Genomic DNA, 20,973 nt, shown 5'->3' on the forward strand with positions numbered 1-20,973 from the left:
ATTCTGTGACTTCCCACTTCTACATCCATGCCCAGACAACAGCATTTTCCAACAAATGTGTCTGCCAAGTGTAGTCAGTCTTCTACCTTTTATCTAACAAAGGGCAGTGCAGGTTCCCTTGTTTAAGCAAATAAGGTAACTTGGAACTGTTCTAGCGGGAAAAATAAGTATTCTACCTGAAGTACCCTTGGCACGCCACCCTTGGAAGTCACAAGCAGCCGACGTCACCACTGAAGATCGAACAGAGATCTTAAAACAACTTCCAGTAACATAAGTTCTGAACCACTGCATGTGAAGTAATAAACTCCTCTCAGCCTCCTCAGTGGCCCAGACACTGACTTAAATAACAAGTGTCTTGGGGAAGGGGCTAAGGATGAAAGAATTAAAATGGCAGCTTAGACCAAACAAGATGAAAACTTTTCCAATTTTCACTGTATCAGCAGCAACATACCTCATTCTCCTTTATAACTAATCAAAAACCTTTGCCTTGACAAGACCTCCGTACAGAAATTAAGATATCTTAACTTTGAGGAAAATTCTCTCAATTTACTGCTTATTAACTGTTGGGTGAGCTAGGAGTTAGTTCTTGTTCAAATGCACTAAAGATGGAACCTATCAGACAGTGGCTTCGGTCTAAAGTGCTGGTCAGGAATTGGGGTGGGGGAAGAAAATCTTCAGCCCTCCTGCATTTAAAGTGAAGATGCAGCAGTGAAGAAGCCAAAGAAACATAAATGTGGTGAGACCATAACAGCTGCACACATGGGGATTTCTCAGCAAGTTGAAACTGTAAGTACTGAAATCCTACAGTCTTGTGTCACCCCAGGTCAGTGGAGAAAAGCCTAACTAGATGCTTCTTCACAGTCCCAAGATTTATTTGGTGTTTTTAAAGTAAGTAGTATACTCTTAAACAGCCATTTGTATGGAGTGATTGTTTCCACCCCTTTTGCCCCAATTCTGGGCTGTATCACACCATCAAGCACCATAAATCTCTTAACTACTCTTAATAAGCTAAAGTGAATTAGTTTAGGATGTCTAGCCGTTTGCAAGCATCACAATAGCCCCAACCACAAGCACTACATGCACTCAATAAAGCTGTCGCTTGGCAAGGTTCAGAACAGACGCCCCAGTGAGATTATCGGGTGTCAACTTCCATCTGGCATTTGTCAGAGCTAGGGGAAAAAAAAAAAAAAAAGGCAGTTCTTATCAGATCTCGAAATAAAAGGAGCACTTCCACTTCATATGGTAGCAACTGGAAAAATTTCTTTTGTGTTTGAAGCTTTAAAAATATCTCGCCCTTGAGGTTAGCTAAGTCTGTTCAGTGCTTTGAGACCCTTTCCCATACAAAGGTAATAAAACTAAGCTTATGGTTACAGAAATTCCCAGCACATAAAAATTACAGGAAGCTGTTGCTAAGTAATATTTCTACCTAAGTAAACATCACAAAACGTTTCCCACACACACCTCTGAACTTTGTTATTCAAACCTGCCTTGAAGATGTTCATAGTTGCAGAATTTCTTCTGGCACCGGTCTCTTTAAAAGCACTTGGTGCTATTTCACAGCAGTTGAAAGACATTTCAGGCTGAGCAATGTTTTTCTGACTGCTTTGTTGTGTTGCATGTACTAGGAAACAAAGCAAGCTACTAAAGCTACTCTTCAGTTCCTTACCTGACCCCTACCTGTCCCAGAATTTTCCCTGGATAAATCACAGGAAAATTAAAGAGAGATTCTGTTGCATCCCTAGTCTCCAGACCTGCTTCCCCAACATCATTAAAAAAATCTGGACAAACATTATTATTTTCATACAGTACCTTCCTTCAGCAGCTCCTTTGAACGTCAATTACTCCAGACTGTCATCCCTTCTATCAGCTCTGTTTTACCATACTCTTCAACTGGCCCAAATGGTTTCATACTTTCCACTTTCTTTTCAAGAGGTTAACACTTTGTAACAAATTGTAGATTGCACTAATCCAGAGACACAACTTCTGATTTTATTGCATAAAGCCAGATAATAGATTGAAGAAAGAGTCTATCTACAAACCTGAAATGGCCCACACTCCTAATAGCTCAAATTTCCTGGTAGCGTGAAGTCCCCAGATCAAGAAGATAACATACTCCTACAAAAGTTTCATTTAGTATGAATAGGAGAACTTAAATTTCATCATATCCTCTATGGAACAAAGCCTATATTTTGCATATCCATCCTTATATTCCAGGAATGCGGCCCTACAATATTCACCAAGGGACTATCTGATATTGCAGATAATCTTCCTGGTCATTTTTATTTGGTTATCCTACTTTTCCTGGCTATTACCTTACTCCACCTCCAGATGACCCAATATGCAAGTAAAAGGCTGAACCCGCCTTTATAATTAGACCGTCAAAAACATCAGACGGCTTCAAATTATGTATGGACAGAGAAGAGTGACTGCAAAGAGAATTGGCAGGAAATCCTATTTCAGAGGGAATTGTTCCTTCCGCAAGTGGAGTGACAGACATATAGCATTTTTATTACATAAAAAAACACATGTGGAAAAAAAATGCAAAATATGAAAATCATGTTTGGCAGATCTAGACTGAGGTCTAGGACGTGGCATTTCAGCATTTTTGTTGTCTGCATTCTTCAGCAAAGACGCTCTCTGCATGAACATGCTGCACCAAATCAAGAACTACGTTTTTACGGCAATAAAAATAAGTATGTATGTAAAAAAAACCTTATAAAAATGTGGGCTGAAAAGGTACAAAACCTCCAGAACAGGAACAGCACTTGGCTGCCATAAACAGCATAAGGCTAGACCCAAATTCCAAACCGACTACATAGTTCCCTCCCTTCCTACCCAAAATATAACATGAGTTGGCCTTAATTGAACTGACTTGCTTTTCACACCAACACAAGTAATTTAGAAAAAAGAAAAGAAAACTTTCAGGAAACACATCCCGACCAATCTCAATCTATGGTATATCCACCTACACATCTTTGCACTCAGACACAGATTCCTCAATATTGCAACTGTTTTTTCAAAGTGTGCAGCTGCCCACAAATCATTTCAGTTCCTCCCAACCAGTTTCATCCACAACCTTCACTCTAACATCTGTAAGAAGAGCCTTTACTTTGTTGTCTTGAACATGTTATCACCAACTGAAAAAATTTCTGGGCTGGAGTTATAGCTGCAAGGATGATTCAGAGACTTGGATGTGTGCCTCAGAGATAATTACATGCTATAACTGAAAGTCAGTTTTGGAGTTAACTGGGATATCTGTGCTGATTAAAATAAAGAACTATCAAACATGCATGACCAATATGAGATGTGGCAGGGATAACATGAAGGAAGCGACCACAGAGAGCAGGAAGGGGAAGGTCAGGGACTGGTGTGGAAGAGATGGGGGACACCCAGGACCCCACTCCAACCCCAGCCGCTGCCATCTCCCTTCCCACTCCCACAAGACCTTTCTGCGACATCTTTCAGCCTTCCCATGTGCACGCTCCCAAACTTCTTGCCCATCTCCTAATTTTCTCCAAGAAGACTCAAAGCTTAGCAGGCTGGAAAAGCTTGCCAGCTTGGGACTTGTCTCTGTCAATTGACACACGCTCTGTAACATCAAAACAATCAATATTTACATATTCTGTAAGGATTTTTTCCGGTAGACAAAACAGCAAACAAAATAGCCTGACCCACAGTCCCAGGGCAGCAGTGTTATCAGTTTAGACAGCAACAACTTCCCATCCAGAGATGGAAAACCACAAAATAGCAAACAGGAGATTCTACACCAAATTTTATAAAAACAAACTAGGGATACAAATAACCTGCGTTAAAACAAACAACACAAAAAACCAAACTTCCCCCAATAAAGTTACACTGAAATTGCTACATTTCACTCCAGCATTGGTCAAAAGACAAACAAAAATGAAAGAAGGGAATACACTTAAAAACAGACAGACAGGAGACTTCAGCACAACATTAGCTGCTGAAGACTCCCAGATAAACTGCAAAAAAATGCAGAGGGAAAGATTTAATGACATTAATACCCTCAGTACTGGGAGTTGCTATAAGGCTCTTCAGGCTAAGGAAAGCCAAAGTACAATTCACGCAAGCTCTTAATAATCTTGACAAAACAAATACACATGCTAAGGATACATTATGGCTGGCATGAGAACAGAGAACACAGTGATTCCACCAACAGCTTCACTAAATAAATGTCACTTAATCTCTACCATAGTTACTAGCGTGCATGTGTGCTGAAAGTCTAAAGACTACTCAAAAAAGTCTGAAAAGTCTAAAAGACTACTCAAGCTGTTAAAATAACTTTAGAAGCATACAGGCAGGTGTCACAAGGCACAATACAATACAGATAGCAGCTTGCCGAGAACACCAGCTACCAATAAATAAAAGTACAAATCTTAGCATTCAAAGCAAAGATAAGCGTGGCTTGTTAAGTGATTTTGAAAACGCATACCAATTACAGCCAAAATACATAGAAGCATTGCTTCTCTAAATCTTCTACAAGGAACACAGAAAACCAGATGGAAGCATCTGTATATAATTATTTTGAAACCATTTTCAAATTCAAATTTCAATCTCAAATTCAAGTCAAATGGACTTAGTAGCTTGGCTTCCTTAGGTGACTAAGCTAAGGTAGCGTGTGATACTCTCCAGGTATTCTCCAATAAATTTAGCTCAATTTGTATGAGAGGCTCAGGAGCTGAGATTTCTGCCCCAGTGGTAAAATACTACATTCCTACAGGTTTCATGGAAATAGGCAGTCATATAAAGGAGAGAAACCATACATTCCAGCCTGCTGTAGCACAGCCCCAGAAAATTCACAGGAATGAGGGCCATTATGAATGGTCTAGCCACAGAAAAAATTTCAGTTAGATCTTTAACCTTATGAAATAGCAGAAAACATAAAACACGAATGTGTAAGAAACCAGGTTTCAGTGCTGCTGATAACCATATACCAAAAGAGTTTACAAACTAAAATGCTTTATAACCTTATTTTTCATTTTAAAAAAGGAACACACATACACGTTTGCATCTTCTTGCCCATACCCTGTTATTCTGGCGACGAAAAATAACCACTTTCTTTAAAAGGAAGCTAGACGATTTTGGGGTGAGGAGTAGCAGAGGGGAAACCACATTAATTTCATTAGTTTATGCATACTGGTAGGAATTCCTTCTCAAATTTGGCACTTAGTGCTCAGAATTGCCCTTTAAAGCTTGGCAAGAAATTCTCTCCAGCCCGCAAGTTTCCTAATTTCGTCTTAGGACACACTGCTTCATTTGGATGCACTACCTCCAGAAGGACAGACAACTCTAAATGTGTCAGTTTTACCTCAATTCACTTTGCTCCCCGTCAGTCAGTTTTAACATAAATCAAAGTAAACATATAATTAAAACTAAACTTAAGCTCAGTTCCGAGTTTGGAAAACACAAATCTGTATGAAATTAAAAGCGACCCTAACACAGTTTAAGAACTGGAGTTCAGGGATTGCAACAGCAGCTAGCTTTCTGAACATACCTTCTTCCCTGAACCAAAACCCCAGGCTCAAAGCCCAGTTATTTCACCTTCACCAGGACTCCCGCTCCGGGCAATCCCCGTCCAGGTCCTTTCTCCTCCTTCTCCTTTTCCCTCAGGTCTGACTTGGCTTCCAGCTTCTTATTCTGTGCAAATGTTGCTCACTCATCCACATATCTTACACCTTTTTATGGCAGGAAGGTTTCAGTAAAAATGTAATTGCACCTTTCTAGAGTTGGGTTTATTCCATAAAGACTTTTCCCCGCCGTTCTGTTTCTGCCTGCCACAGCCTTTCAGTCAATCTGGACTTTTAATCCCCTACTCAAACCCCACCAGAGATACTAATGCCACTTTAAATATTATACCAGATACCAGTTACACCCACAGTCCATTAAACTTGTGAGTTCTACGCAGTCCGTAACTTTCCAGGGAAACCAAAGACATTATTCAAGTAGGTGAAAGAACTGCTAGAACAGCCCCCGCCCAAAGGTCCTCTCTTCACCTGTCTAACGTCAATTTTGAGCCTTACTTTTAGGAACCTGTGCTAAAAGGTAGCAATTAATAGGTACCTATTAACCCTCCAATAGATCTGACAGGTTAAAAACTGACCGCAAAACCACAGTTGACATATGTGACTCTGCAGACTCACCTCTCTGACAGCGATCATGGGTCCAGCAGCGTTCAATGAAAATGCCATTTATCACAGTAGGCGGACAGTTGCTCTTCCCTTTCACAGTTCCCGGACACACATCTCCACACTCTTCTTTGTCGTCCTTGTTGGCCACGATGTAATTATCTTCTACAGAATCCAAAATCCTTGACCAGTCAATTGTGGACAAGTAACATAATTCGTTGTTCTTCTCAATCCGCACAGCGCCTCGAGTAATGTTCATCAGGTTATAGAGGCCGATCTCTTTTAGGTGAACCATTTCAAAAATGACTAGCGCGTAGTTAAAAAACAGATGAGTTCCTCGAATCACAGTGAGGTTGGGGAAAAGTCCCTTTAAACTCTCCAGGCCATACACGCGAAAAAGAAGCAAGTAGTCTGTAATCATAGTCAGTTTAGGAAAGCTGAGCTCACGGAAATCTTCAGGCTTGGTTTTAAACATCAGCAATATTTGCAAGTGGCCCTCAATCACAGTGCAGTTCTCAAGCATGTTCAGCCGGGTCAGATTGTTGCGAATGTCCATGCTTCTGCAAACTGGAAAGCAAAGAACAATGTTGTTTATTTATTTAAGAAAAGGTAATTGTTTCAGTTTTCTAAATACAGTTTTGTCCAACCGCACCATAATATATAGCTACACTCAGAATTCATGACTAGGTCATTTTCAATAAAGCATGCTTCAAGTGTTAAGAAATATACTGGGGGGAACATTCCCTGGTATATGATTACAAAATAAGACTGAAAGAGTATTTCATAATTTTTTCTGCCATCTTGAGTTTCTGGATATTACCTCTATCACGACTGCAGTTGTAACACCAGTCCTTAGACGTCATTCAGCGTTTACAGAAGTAAGAGATGTCTATGCAACAGAATCTGTTTTCTTTAGATAGTTGCCAGCAACACACCTACCTCATCTCAGATTGTGCAATTAATACCAGTGGATTAGAGGAAGTAATTTAGAATGGTTGCAGGGAGGAAAAGATAGGAAAAGAATAATAGCTAGGAAATGGTAGTGCTTCAGAAGAGAGCAGAAAAACCTGGAAATACACACATGCAAGAGCACAGCCGACACTCTTGCCTAGACTTTTTTGACAGGAGTAATTTACTACACTAGTAATTTTTGCCCTAAGCTTTCTTTTCAGATTAGGTGTTTAGGCTTTTTTGTTATTATTTTCTCAAGGTTGCAAATCTCTCTGTCTTGACTACCTGGACAGTTTATTTAGTAGAACCGGTAACCCAAAGAACTGGCAAAGCGAACAATAACATGAAGCATAAATTAGAAGGTAAGCAGAATAATATGAATCAAGGCACCAACAAAAGGAAAAGACGGAAAGCGAAGAGTTTGAATAGGGAAATATTTTTTTTAACTCTAAGCACAGGTAAGAAATCAAGAAGGAAATTTAGAGCACCATGCCTGCATAGCACAACAGAAGTCCCTCAGATGACCCTTTTAAAACCAAACTTCATAAAAATATACACCCAGACCTCAATGTTCAAGGGAGAAGCCCGTGGAAAGGCAAGCCTGCTTGGCAATACAACAGTGCAAAACAACCGTCTACCTGTCCTGTCCAGGTGGATTCTTTTTTAATTTTTTTTTTTTTTAAGACTGCATCCACTTTAGGGATTCTCTTCTGTCCATTGGTGAGACAGCCTCCACGCCAAGAATTAAAAGCACAGGATCTTTACTCTTTTTGTCACTGTATGTAAAGCTTACCAACTATAAAATTACCACGTCACAGCTTCAAGAAATCACCCAGCAACAATCAGGCATTACAAAATTGATGTAGAGACAGATGTTTAATAGTTACAATTGTCTGACTCCTCATGGTTTTACACAGACCACTGCTGTGTGGGTTAAAAATAAATTCTATGCAAATGTCTTAATGATTATTCAAAAATTTGCTCCACTGCAATAAAAAAAATAAATTTGGCAACACTAATATAGGATTTGAAGCAATGTTATTGCCCAATGGGATTTTTTGGCACTATATCCAAGTCGTTTCATAAATTGCTTTCTGGAAGAACAAGCTAATGCACACAGTGCCTCAAAGATCAAGGATGTACTTTTTAGAAGTGGGAAAGGAAATCTGATGACCAACTAGCAGCAACCTCTTTGCACCATGAAAAACTGCAGCCAAAGTGGAAGTAAGCCAGAAAGCTGTCTTGCTGCACATCCCAACTGTGGGCTACAAGAACTGGGAGAGCAACAGATTCAGTTTAAGTACTCTAAATATTTATTTAATTAATTAAGACAGGTATTTCCAAGGAAGCAAGTGTGTGACAGGACGGGCCAGTGGTTTCTTCATGAAAGGAGAAACAACAGGACAAATAAAACTCAAACACTGAAACTCAACATACAAGTCACCAGTGCAGCTAAAGCTGCATTCTGATAAATGCAGAATCCAACATCCTGGTTCTTATTCACTGCTTCCGGAGCACAATCAGGCAAAATACAGCACGCTGAGGTGGTACCCGTGACCAATGGCTGTATCACAGTATAAAGTACTACCTAGAATAATCTGAATGTATACAACTGACCTTAAGGAACAGTCAAAAAATACAGCTCAACTCTACAGACTAAGAACTACTTTCAAGAGTAAAAGCTGTAGGCTTTTATTGTGGCTCAAGGCCACAAAATGCATCTATAGACTACGCATAATTACCCGAGCCTTTCATTATTTCAACTAGAATTAGGTAAGTCACTAGAAACTGGCCACAAGCTGGCCCCCAGACAACCCCCTGATCCACACAGCTATCCCTGCTCCGAGAGCGCTGCTAAAAAGAGAGAAGTGAAGCTTGGGAATAAACAGCAAAGCATTATGAAGTGTTAAATAATCACATAAATCTACCAGAGCTGGAAGTATACATTCACAATCAGGCAGTTGTTTGCATTTTAGAAGCATTTTTGTATTTTTCACCAGCTCTCATACAGAATGCATTATTTGTAATTAGTGCTGCCAGCACAGACCAGACAGGAGATTCCACACATCCTGGCAAACCAGGATGTGACCTGAGTTATTCAAACTCTGCTGCTTTCAAAGCTGAGCAATAGCAATGTAATAAACTGGCACATTGTCTGCTGTGCTTAAGGGGTTCCAATAGTGGGGGCTTCTGCACAAGTCCCTTTAACTGAAGGCAATATCAGATGCTGATGTTAGCCTGGTATAGAAACTTAGGAGGAATTTAAAACGAATTAGAGGTTTGTTTCTGAAACAAACAACTGAATAAAAGGCTAATATAATTGTAAATGTACAAAGATTAAAAGGGTTTATACAGATTTTTCCACAGTTAGAGAAAATTACACTTAAGAATTATTTTTCGTGTTCTACTTCAGTTTACTTTTTAAGTGATAAATGCCACCACGGTATCTGAGCTCCTTTTTTTTTACCACCTCAGGTATCAAGGAGAATATTAAGAATATCTGAAACAAAATAAGTTTTTTTTCGTTGGGAGGGTTCTCGATCTTTTCATGCTTTTGAATTGCGTTCAGCAATTCGTACCTTCTCTTCAGTAGGTGCTTAAGTCACCCCATGAATTTGTTACCAAGACAACAAGAAGCAGTTTTAAGCAAAGTAATAAGTGTTTTTCCACATCTTCTCTCGATAGTATTTCTTCTGCAGAGACAGAGGAATTAATCAACAATTCAGCATGAAGGCTAGGCAGGTTTGATCCCAGAAGGAGACCAAAGTTGAACAGTCAATTGTAATACAGACAACCTGGTTTTAAAAAACCACATAAATCAGCTTTCAGGAAAATAAAAATCTCAGACTGATTCTCCAGTAGTAGGCCCAAAGCTATTCCTGTTCAAACTACTGGCAAAATCTCTACTAAACATAAATTCCTAAATTTCAGCAGAAACAGGCTCCATGTCCAGCAGCACAGCATTGCAACTGCCAGAAACACTCCTCCATCCCTGGTTACCAAGCTATTCAAAGTAACTTAAAAAAAAAAAAACAAAAACCCAAACAACATCATTATAGACAAGTTTCATCAGACCCCCAAGAAAAAAGTTGCAAGGCATGCTTTTTAAAAACAAACAAACAAAAAAATCCCAAGATGCCAAAGCCTCTTGAACAAACTAGTTTGGTAACAACCTTAAAGTATTGAATGAAGAAACTAAATCTGATGTCAGAGGTTAGTTTTCAAGATAGAGTCTAACCAGGGGAATAGCTGGAACTTAAGCCTTGTTTATAGTAAACCATGTGGATACCAAACCTGAATGATTCACTGCTTCAGAGCTCTGGCCCTTTAACAATCAAGACCAGAATAATGTAGCATTGTACAGAAAGATCACAAACCATTTAAGATAACTATTAGTTAATTACGCATTTTTATAGTGTTTGCTGCCTACTTGAATAAAAAAATTATTTAAGAAAAATTACACTCACTTTGGTCAAGTCAAAAGCTTTGCAACTCTGTATAAGGCTGACTTTTAGAAGTGGTGTTAGGAAACTGGAAAAAGGACTTTCGGGTCTTTCTTGGGATAACTGCTGAGACAGGATAACATCCTGTGAAGTGACAGGCTAGTAGAAGGGACTCTAAGACAGCTTCTAGCCTACTATAGCAACAGTTCAATAAACATAAAAATACCTAATTGTGAAATATTAATTTTTAAACTTCAGTTGTCTACCTCAGTCATTTAGATCTGAGCAACGATGCCAACTGAGATATGGACTCAAAAGTAAGCCTGTCCATAAACCTGCAGCCCCCTCCAGTAACATCTCAGATGCCCGTTATCTTTCACTACTCAAGACAGTGCTGCCGAACTGAGGGCAAATCTCTCACCGAGGTTGCTTTCTTTAATGCCAAAAGCATATATAACCTCACAGTCTGGCCTGTAAAGCCTAGTTTGCTGTATCATTATGCTCTCCTCATTCAGTTCAAAACATAAACAGAAAATACAACTCATACTGTTATGCTTCCCATGCAAAGATAAAAGGCAGCACAGCGACAGCATCCCAGGACCATGGGAGATCACTCAGGGTAACGGACAGAAGTCAACGCTAACAGACCTTAAGATCCTCATTACTTCAAAGGCAGCAAGAACAGGTTTTACACGTTACCAATATCAACATAATTTATATTCTGCAAGACAGTCACCCCAAAATTGACCTCCAGAAAGCTTACGGGTTTTACAGACTATTCAGAGAGACAGTGTACTACCTCTCTTTAAAATAGCACAAGGGCACACTGGGATAGCCAACAGATGCAGTTGTTGCCCAGTTTTGATACAGCCCTGCCCTGCTGCACTTAGTCTTTCTACTTTATACTCTTGGGAACAAAATCTCATTCTACACCGAGTCTCTCAACATCAAAAATTAACACAGGGTTAAGGTGGAACAAGGGACCAGTTTCTTAATGAGCTTACGAGCACAAAAAAATCTGCACGAGCCAGAAATAACAATTAAGAAGCAAATTATTTTAAAAGGCTATTACTATAGAAATACAAAGTGAAATTTGTCCCATCTGATGATTTAGGTAGAGAGATCTCAGCTAGATTTCTAACTCCCACCATCAGCAGCAGGCAATGGAGCACACATGCAGCGCCCAAATTTAGGTGAAGAGTTTAGAAGGGGAGGAAGCGTACTCTAAACTCCGGTGACTGTATCGATTAGTTTTCTGCTTATCACAAAAGGAGCTCAAAGCAAGTTGCTCAGTCGGTAGATGCAACCAACTAAAAACTGGGTGAGGTAAATCCCACCCTAAATACCACAGCTAATGAATTGACGTGCATGAGTCATGTGTGAGATTTATTTCAAGAAGTTGCATTATGTTTACACAGTGATAAAAAAAAAACCCACAAACCTGTTTTTCTTCACAAAACAAGATATATGTATCTTCATTTTATGTGCAGGTCAGCTCTCCTTTCCTTAACCCCTGCTTCTACTCCTCTCAGTTACTTCTGAACTGGCGAACTAACTTCAGTCACATGTAAAAGAGGAAGGAGAGTTCTCACACATCATATTCCTAAAAGACTTATGAAAACTGAGGATGGGTTAAGGAGGAAAAACTCAACATCTCCATCCAAAGGACGCTTTAAGCGTGAACTCAAACCATCCGCCCAGTTTGCCTACTGAGCCACCTACACACATACCATATGCTGCTTTCCCCCAGCCTCTTACCAGATATTGTCTAAAAGAAGTAAAGGGAAGAGAAAGATACGGGGCACAAAAAAAAATAGGTATGGTTGGGCTCAGAGATGGGGAGAATATTGTCACTGGAGAGTAGCATTATCATGGGGCATGTTTGTAGAGAATGCAGGACACAAATCTCCAAGAAAGCAGACTTCATTAGTTCCGTTGCTCAGGGAACAACTTGTTTGCTTATGCAACTATTGTACGTGCATTTACCCTTCGAGCCACACTGATGCAGGCCTTTGCGTTAGTTGTTGTTTTCCATCTGCACTGTAGCGCTGTGTGATCTAATCATTCTCAGAAAATGGAGTCAAACATCAAAGTGGCTGAAAACCTTTTGAATTAGGGACCTTATCATCCAAATTGTCTGCAAAATACTTTACAAAGTATTTGCACTGCATGAAAAATATAAAAATAATCCACCCCAGACTTGGCTGTGACATCTTGTGCATTGCTGCTGTTTCTCACTCCATAAATTGTAGAGCATATTATCCTACCACGTAGTAATACAGCAAAGATTGGAGAGTTAAGATTATAAACACACTTGCAACCCAAAAAGCAGAATGTTATTTAAATAAATAAATAAATAAATAAGAAGCTTTACTGTAGTAGTTATAATAATGTTTTCAAATTAGGAACTGCTGGACCAAAGTGGTATACGTATTTATTATTAGTGCTATATGTCAACTACCTTTTCCATTTCTCTATTGCTCATGGGCAGGTTTGTACACGCTTGCCAGCTGGAACTTAACCCTCCCAAGTTAAAACTGTACCACTGGTCTCTTCCAAGGCTTCTAATGTAAAAACATGTGAGGAAGGAACTGGGGTATTTTTGACATATACCGCTTGACCGATTGCTGGAAAAAAGAGTCTGTCTTAAGGGTACATCCTGATTTATTCCATGAATACCAGACACATCTCAAAAATGCCCATCATTGCATTGTCTGCACTTGAACCAGTTATCTCGCCATTGCCTTTTCCGATGGGAAAGCTAACAGATAGACGATGGGACTGCCTATGGGACAGACAATTTACGTATCCAGTTAGCTCTCTTTAAACAAATACTTTCCCTTTATTAAAAACCAGCTGTAAACACCACCCAACATTAAAACGTCTAACTAGAAGAATTTCCTAAGCAAGTTTAACATAAGCCTTACGAGCTGTTTTGGTGGGTTAAACTCACATCAGCCATAGATTTCAGAAGTTTGCGACCTCCAACACGACATCTTTCTATTCCTATCTTGTGTTTTACAAGACCCCGTTTAAACACAGAGCCCCACCTCCGAGCTTCATCCCCCTTTAATACCTGTGGATTTGAAAGACTACCTAAAAGTATTCCTGTGGTTAAAGGCAAAACCTCCCAACTCTGCACCTCGCCACAGCGAAAACCCTTCTGAAACCAGAGCCGGTTCTGAGACCGGCCGAGGGGAGAGCAGTGTCAGGGCACGGCGGCTCAGACCCTTCCCACCAGCAGGGCCGGGGAAGGGGCCGTGTCCTCCCTCGCACCTGACCCACGCAGAGCCCCGGGGCACGGCTATACCCTCCCCCGGTCCCACGCCTTAAAACCCGGTCGAGCGAGAGCCCCGGAGGGTCAGGACGCGCCGGTGAGTAAAGCCCCAGGCGAACCGGGGAGTGTGGGGGGGTTACAGCCCTGCCCGGTACCGACCCTCCCAGCTCCAATCTCGGCCGCCGCCGAGCCCTCCTCCCTCACTGGCCCGCTCTGCCCCACCGCGGTTTGGGGCCGAAAACACCGAAGCCAGGGATGAAGGTGACCCCAGCCGTTCCCCGCGGGAGGGCTACCGGGCCCCGTTCCTCCGAACCGCAGGCCCCGGGGCCGAGCCACCACAGCCGCCGGCCTCCGCGGTGCGGCCTGGAGCGGCGGTCGGTCGGTCGGCCGCCCCGAGCAGGTACAAAGGGTAAGCGCGGCGGGGCCGAGCCGCCCCGCGCCGCCCGCCTCGCCCCCCTCACAGCCCGGGGGCCGCGGCCCGCCGCCTCCTCCTCCTCCTCCTCCTCAGCCCGGGCCCCGCCACCTGCGCCAGCTCCCCGCCGCCCGCCTAGGCCGCGCCCCCGGTCCCTACTCACTCTCCCCGCGGCTCCGACCGCACCAGGCCACCAGCACCACGGCCACGGCCAGCGCCGCCGCCGCCGCCACCGCTCTCGGTCCCATGCCCGCGTCCTCTGGTAAAACCGCCGACGGTTCAGGCGCGTCCCGGTCGGGGGGCGAATCAGAGGCCGCGGGGCGGGCGCGGGGGCCGGGCCCGGTTTCGCATCGTCGGTAAGAGACCCCGCAGAGGTTCCGCGGGTCTGCTTTATAGAGCCCGGCCCCTCCCTGCCCCTTCGGTGTCGGCCCCGGCCCCGGCGGCCCCTTCCAGCGCAGGCCGGGGCTGCCTGCCTGCCTCTCTGGCCAGTAAACAAGGGGCTGCCCCCGTCAGCTGGGAGCTGAGCGGGGCGGCGGCAAGAGGCGGCGCGGAGCCGGGCAGGGGACGGGACGGGCCGCGCCGGGGGAGGAGCGGTGGCGGCGGCATCCACCTGCCGGGGACGGCCCCGCTGTAGGCGGCTCCGGGCCCGGGGAGGGCAGCGCCCGGCGGCGGCGATGGTGGTGGCGAGGGGAGGCCGGGGGGTCCGCCCGCCCCGCCGGGCAAGCGGCCGGGGTGGTTTCTTGGGAGCTTTGGCCTGGTGTAAAAGCGGCTGAGGGTGAAGATGCGGGAGGGGGGGAAGCTACCCGAGGGAGCGGTTTTGGCGTCGGTAGCTTTGAGAAGGTGAGGAGTTGTGCAGGAGCTGCTCCCGGGGGTGGGGATGGAGGGGGATGGCTGTCCCCGATGGGCGAAAGCCCAGCGTGAGAGCCGGGCTTCTTCCCGACCTGTGACCGCTCCACTCCTGCTCTCTGTAAAGCACTTTTAGCAGGAAGAGGAATTGCCCCAGAGACTCCCTTTACGGGTCTTTCTTACTAAACGCTACCATTTTCAGTATCAGAAAGCCCAGTCCACACGGCTGTTTCAAAGTCCCGGTTGTCGTTTTCCAGAGGGATTCAGCATTTGATGCCACCTTCTCCTTTTTTAATCATCTCTGCCTTGGAGTCGCATTAAGCCACGGCAGTACAGCTCCTGGCAACTTCCAGTAATCTTATCTGGCACTTGCTTTCACCCATTTCTGCAAGATACCAAGTTATAAACTGCTGGAATAAAGCTTTTTTAATTCAAAAATACTTGGTAAATAGACGGTCTTCTTTCATGTCTTTCCACCACCATCTTCAGCTTACAACAGATCTCGCTTTTGTATTACATTTCTTGCTCAATGGGCCAGTAGACCAGCCAGTGGTTACCAGCAGGTCGCTTAGCATTGGCTCCTTTTTCTAGACACTGAATTGCATTAAGAGAGTTTGCACTATTTTAAATGCTTTGTGTTTCTCTTCCATTTAAAGAATTGCTGCAGTTGTCACAGGGATATTACGTAGTTGTGAACAGGAGGAGGACTGGTCTATGAAATCACATCTATTTTGGCGTGGTTCACTCTCTGACGTTCCTTGGGGTTTCCCAGTTGGATGGGGTAAGGTTGAGGGCCTAATTGGACTAAATCACTTGAGTGCAAGTAGTATTAGCTGTGATGATACTTGTGTAACAGTAACTACACTTAGCATTTGCAAACTATTTAAATGCTTAGATGAAAGGCCCTGCTTAAATGAGGATGCTTTCTCTGTCATCATTATATATAGCACGAGAAGATGTGTGTCTGCACAGCTCATTAGCTGTTGATTGAGCCTGTTGGTGCGTCAGAACTGCCATCAGGGGAACAAATTTCCCCCACTTTTCTGTTCTTGCTGCCATTTTCTCAAATGTACACTACTACATAGAACTCACGAGTGCAGAAGAGACTCAGAACCTAACTCATGTCAGGATACTTCAGGAAGTAAAGGCAGTTAAGGAAGGGAAATAAACAACAAAACTATGTGTTCTCTGCTTGCAAATTAACCTGCTTTATGACTATAGACTTTGCATAAAACAGAGCCAAACATCATCTAGACAGCTTGGGCTATGTGGAATTTATAATGTGACTGTAATAGCAACCTACTTTTGCTTACTCGCTTATGTTCTCATTGCCTTTCATGTAATAATGATATCAGCTTACAGATTGGCACAGGAGGATTAAAGACTACAGATTTATTATCTTTGCCTAAAATACTATTTTTAGTTTCTAATTACTGATTAAGAACATCAGGGTGCAATCTTTCCAGCATCTTTCCCATATGCTCACTGCTACATATTCATCACGCTACAGTACACTAGGTTTGCCATCAGATAAACCAACAGTAGCAATGTGGGCACTAAGAAACTAAGCCAGTGCCTGCTTACTCATTTATTTTTTTTTCTAATAGCTGCACTGCAGGCTCTTCTCTAATTTCTGATTCAAGAAACTACTAAAAATCACTAGTTTGATATACTGATGACTCCTTTCTTCGACAACATCCACATTTCTTTCTCCCCTTCACAGGTGTTTCATGGTTTAGTTAAAATAACTTATAACTAAACGGTGGTGTCTGCTATGAACTGTGACACTTACAAACTACTGAGGTTCATTTCTGAACCCTCCTAAGAAAATAAATAGAGAGAGACTTCAAATAGAGGTGTCTACCTGTTTGACCCCACAGATTTATTTTTTTGTTTTGGTCCGTTCCTTACTTAAATAAGTCTCCTAAGTATCAACTGCCAGGGAAAGGAAGGAAAATGGGTATGGAACTTTGAAATAATATTCTGTTTTCTAACGTTTATCATTTTTTCTCTTTGATGCAGAAAATCATCTATAATTACATACAGTGTACACTTGCTGAAGGATATTCTTCATAGGACAAAATTATTAAAAATGTACAAAAAGTATGAGCCAGGTTACTATTTGTGTCTAGAGAATCCTAAGTGCATTTGGAAGGCAGGGATCTTTTCCTTTTGAAACTATTTAGAAAATTAGCATGACAAAATTTTTATTGTACTTTCAGAGCTGGAACCCAAATGGTGATCCCCCACTGTGGTGTTTTCATGAAAACACCCTTCAGTTTTTGTCATCTTCGGCATTTCAGCTGAGGTAACACACAATAGAAGTGCTATACACTATACAGTATGAAAGCAGTACATCACAAGATAATGCAGTAAATTTACAGGCCCCATCAAAAGCCTTGTTCCTTTTGAAATCCCAAAAAAGAGCCGTCCCATAGATTCACCTTTGCTCTGCAGTCACTTCACAGCTGTCAAGAATCACAGGACAGACTAAAAGGGTACAAAAGAGTCAGAGAAAGAGCAATGTAAAGCTGTATGCCTAGTGCCTCCTTATAAAAGGTGCACAATGTCTGTAGGGTCAGTGCCCTCCAAACAACGGCATTCGCTGTTTAGAAAAAATAAAAAATGCAAGCCCTTATTCTTTGCTCATTAATGTAAATATACAGAAACACAAAGATGAAAATAGTCTAGGGCTATGGGCATGTTGCTATCATGTTGTTTCAGGTTATGTTCCTTTTACATGGCACACCTGGCATGTCTTCGAGTCCTGAAGAAGGACTTGAACATATACTGTCACCAAAAAAAAAAGTTTTGGGGCCCAAACCTCACACTAGTTTTTTTGCATTCTGTGTGCACTGGTCTGCTGTAGCCCACAAGGGCTGAGGAAAGAAAAAAAAAAAAATTATAAAAAACCCTTTCTGGAGCTGTGTCCCAAGCTTCCTTTTCTGGGAGACTGGAAACATGGAGTCATACCGCTCTGCCCTACAAATGCCTCCACGTGAAACCAACCTAGGTATACCGACTTCCTAATCAGATCCCAGCTCCTCCAGATCAATGCTGCTAGGAAGTGAAGTCCTTGGAAGCCCATCCCTGGCAGCAACATCCCTAGAGGAGGAACAACCTTTGCACGAACGAGTACAGAAGACGACTTTGTCAACTAGCTTGACATTACTCCCTACCTTCTGAAAGGGCTGAAACTGCCAGCTGTATCTTCATTTTCATTTAGCTTTCCCCTGCTCAAGTTAACAAAGCTAAGACAGACTGAGCTGTTTAGGCACCAAGAATACAGTTCTTCAAAGTCTCATCTCCAGGGCCTGCTGTCTGCAGCAGTGCGGGTACGCTAAATGCATCGGTGTTTGCACGCTACCCTTGGAGCAGTCACATCCTTGTATTGACACAACTGCATGTGGAGAGAGAACACAGCTTGGCTTCCCAATCACCGAGATACTGTGCTTGCTGAAAGCTTCGTGTCTTGAAAATGAAATGTATATACACTGGAAGCAAACGCACATGTGGGTGGGTGGGTTTTGGGTTGGTTTTTTTAGCCATACAAAAGTAAAGTTCCATACTAATTAATCAGTCCAGGAATATTCAAGGAACACAAAGCTTTGCGCCCAAAAGGAGCTTTAGAGCAGTTGACTCACCAAGAAGGTACATCGGTACCAATTCTCTTTTAAGAATGAAACAGTTGAAAACCAGTTCAGTGAGCCAAAGCTACACAGCAAGCCAGAAAGCCGAGCTGAGAGTCAGAATTCTCACTTTCTGCCTCATCTGCTATTCAGTACGGCCTTTTCTTAACAACAGGCTGCAACTGCCTGGGTGAATTGTTACCCCATTGCTCAGGTCGCTCTATTTTTATTGATTTGTCAAACATACTTTCCTGCTCACAAGTTTCTCACCATGCAGTACGCACATTATTCAGCCTCCTGTCCTTTGAAGATGCAGAAGAGTTGCTGTTGAAGCCAACAATAGCTAAGTCTCTGCATCATTGACAGGATGTTGCTGTAAAGGTTACGGAATTGACTTCTCAGTGACTAAACCTAAAGCTGAGAGTACAGGAGAGCTGACCTTAGAAAATTTATCTCATCCTGTTTGGAGTCACACAGAACCATTTGCCAAATCTCTTAATGTAAAATATTTCACGTCATGGATTGACAAAGTTCCTTTCTTACCCTTCCTTCCGTCCACACCAAATCCGATAAGTGACTGCTCTCTTCTCGATGGGAGAAAGCTCAGAGGATGAAGATCCGGTCACTTTACGTGCTAAGGACAGAAGTCCCAGATTTTTACTGTTGAAATAGGAAACACTGTCAGATCCTTCTGGAGAATTCTATTGTTACATTAGCAAATACAACCTTTGCGCCCAAGGTGAAAATGGCAGAGGGCATCTCTCTGCCACATGCAGTTCAAAGAAACTAGAGATGAAGGATGCAAAGGAAATCACAGCTCTCCATGGCCTACCGCAGCGCTGCCTCATCTTTTTTTGTCTGGTTTCTGGTTTTGTTCAGTTTGATTTTTGGATGTCACAGAGGCAGATGCAATATTGGACTTACTTGCCATTCCTTGTCAAAATTTTTTTGTTCTAATTCAGCATCAAACTTTTCAACTCGAAAGAACCTAGATTTTTCTTGATTGCTACAAGAACCACACGACAGTCAGCATTCCCAAGCTGTGTCTACCATGCAGGACCTAGCTGCGAAACAGCCAGGCAGATCTATATCTGGCCTTCGGTCCCCTCCAGCCTCCTCATCCACCATTCTTTCCTACAGCTTCTCGCAGCCATCCCCACGTCTAGTTTGCACAACCTACTCTGCTGCTGCCAGGCATGCTGTTCTATATCAGCAGCCACGTGCGAGTTAGCGGCTGTGGCAGCGTCACTCTCTAATACATAGTATGGGCATGCCGTGCTCCAGGCGACCAACTGGCTACACCAGTTCTAATCTACAGCTCACCACCCCTACCCGCCCCCCCGCCCCTTTCTTTGTCTCTTTTTTCTTTCTTTACACCAAGGCACAGTTTTTGCTGAGCCAGAGTCAAATTTGGAGGGAGAGCCCTGCCTATGAGCAGCATAGGGGAGTTCAGCAAACCATAACTGTATGCTCCACACTGCTTTATCTCACGTTTTGCATTCTGGGCAACACAGAACTTCTAGTTCTCGTTTTGATAACCAGTTTGTTCTGTAGCTAGGAGACACGCCCTTTCTTTGTAAATGTTACAAATCAGGCATATCTGATCTATTATTCACTAACTGCTGCTGCTTCCCACTTCCATCTCCTATTAGGAGGTAGTGCTCATGCCAGAACTGTCACAGCAGTGTCATGTGACAGGTGGTATTGATTTAGCTAAGTCGGGTTTTAATGTCACTCTTGTTTAGTGGGAACGCACGGGGAGTGCACAGCAAGCCTCAGCAATGTGGCAGATCAGGACAAGAGCTACCACCCACCCCTGCACTGGGCTATAGGACTCCGGAACGGCATCAGCGCTCTGCTGTAGGCCAAGAAATTTAATTATTATTTTCTGCTCCTATCTGCTATATTATCATGGTTAAAATTTTTTTCATGCTTGTAACTATCAATCATAAGACTCTGATTCTGAGGTTTCATGTCAGGTTTACAGCAGAGACAATGAGAATGGAGGTGACTTCCCCGGTATCAAATGGTGAACAGTCAGGAGCAGAACCCTGGTCTGTCCCCTTCCATCATTTTCATCCTTTTACAAGATTCCCGCTTTTGGCAGAATAGCTGCCAGTTTTGGAAACCTGCTCACAGCCTATAAAGTCTGATACACAGAGACTGTGCAAAGTAAAGCCCGGGGAACATATGTCCAAAACAAGCTGAGATTACCCAGCCACAGGAGCCACTGTATACAGCGATCTGCTCCTGCCATTCATGCATCCTT

General features: G+C 42.9%; 1 protein-coding gene across 2 annotated transcripts in view; it reads right to left on the reverse strand.

Moving 5' to 3' along the window:
• INSR (insulin receptor) overlaps positions 1 to 20,973 on the reverse strand; it is a 65,514-nt gene that overhangs the window by 41,873 nt on the left and 2,668 nt on the right. Inside the window, exons 2-3 of one of the 2 annotated variants that reach the window (XM_052802533.1) lie at positions 19,248 to 19,364; positions 6,162 to 6,713 (exon numbers count right to left, since the gene is read on the reverse strand). In XM_052802533.1, the coding sequence (XP_052658493.1) occupies positions 6,162 to 6,702 (541 nt within the window). In that variant the 5' untranslated portion in view covers positions 6,703 to 6,713; positions 19,248 to 19,364. Of the gene's footprint in view, positions 1 to 6,161; positions 6,714 to 14,392; positions 14,508 to 19,247; positions 19,365 to 20,973 lie in introns of those variants that run through there. The other variant, XM_052802532.1, reaches the window with a different exon arrangement.

Source organism: Harpia harpyja, chromosome 11, assembly GCF_026419915.1.
Source record: "Harpia harpyja isolate bHarHar1 chromosome 11, bHarHar1 primary haplotype, whole genome shotgun sequence".
NCBI classification, from domain to species: domain Eukaryota; kingdom Metazoa; phylum Chordata; class Aves; order Accipitriformes; family Accipitridae; genus Harpia; species Harpia harpyja.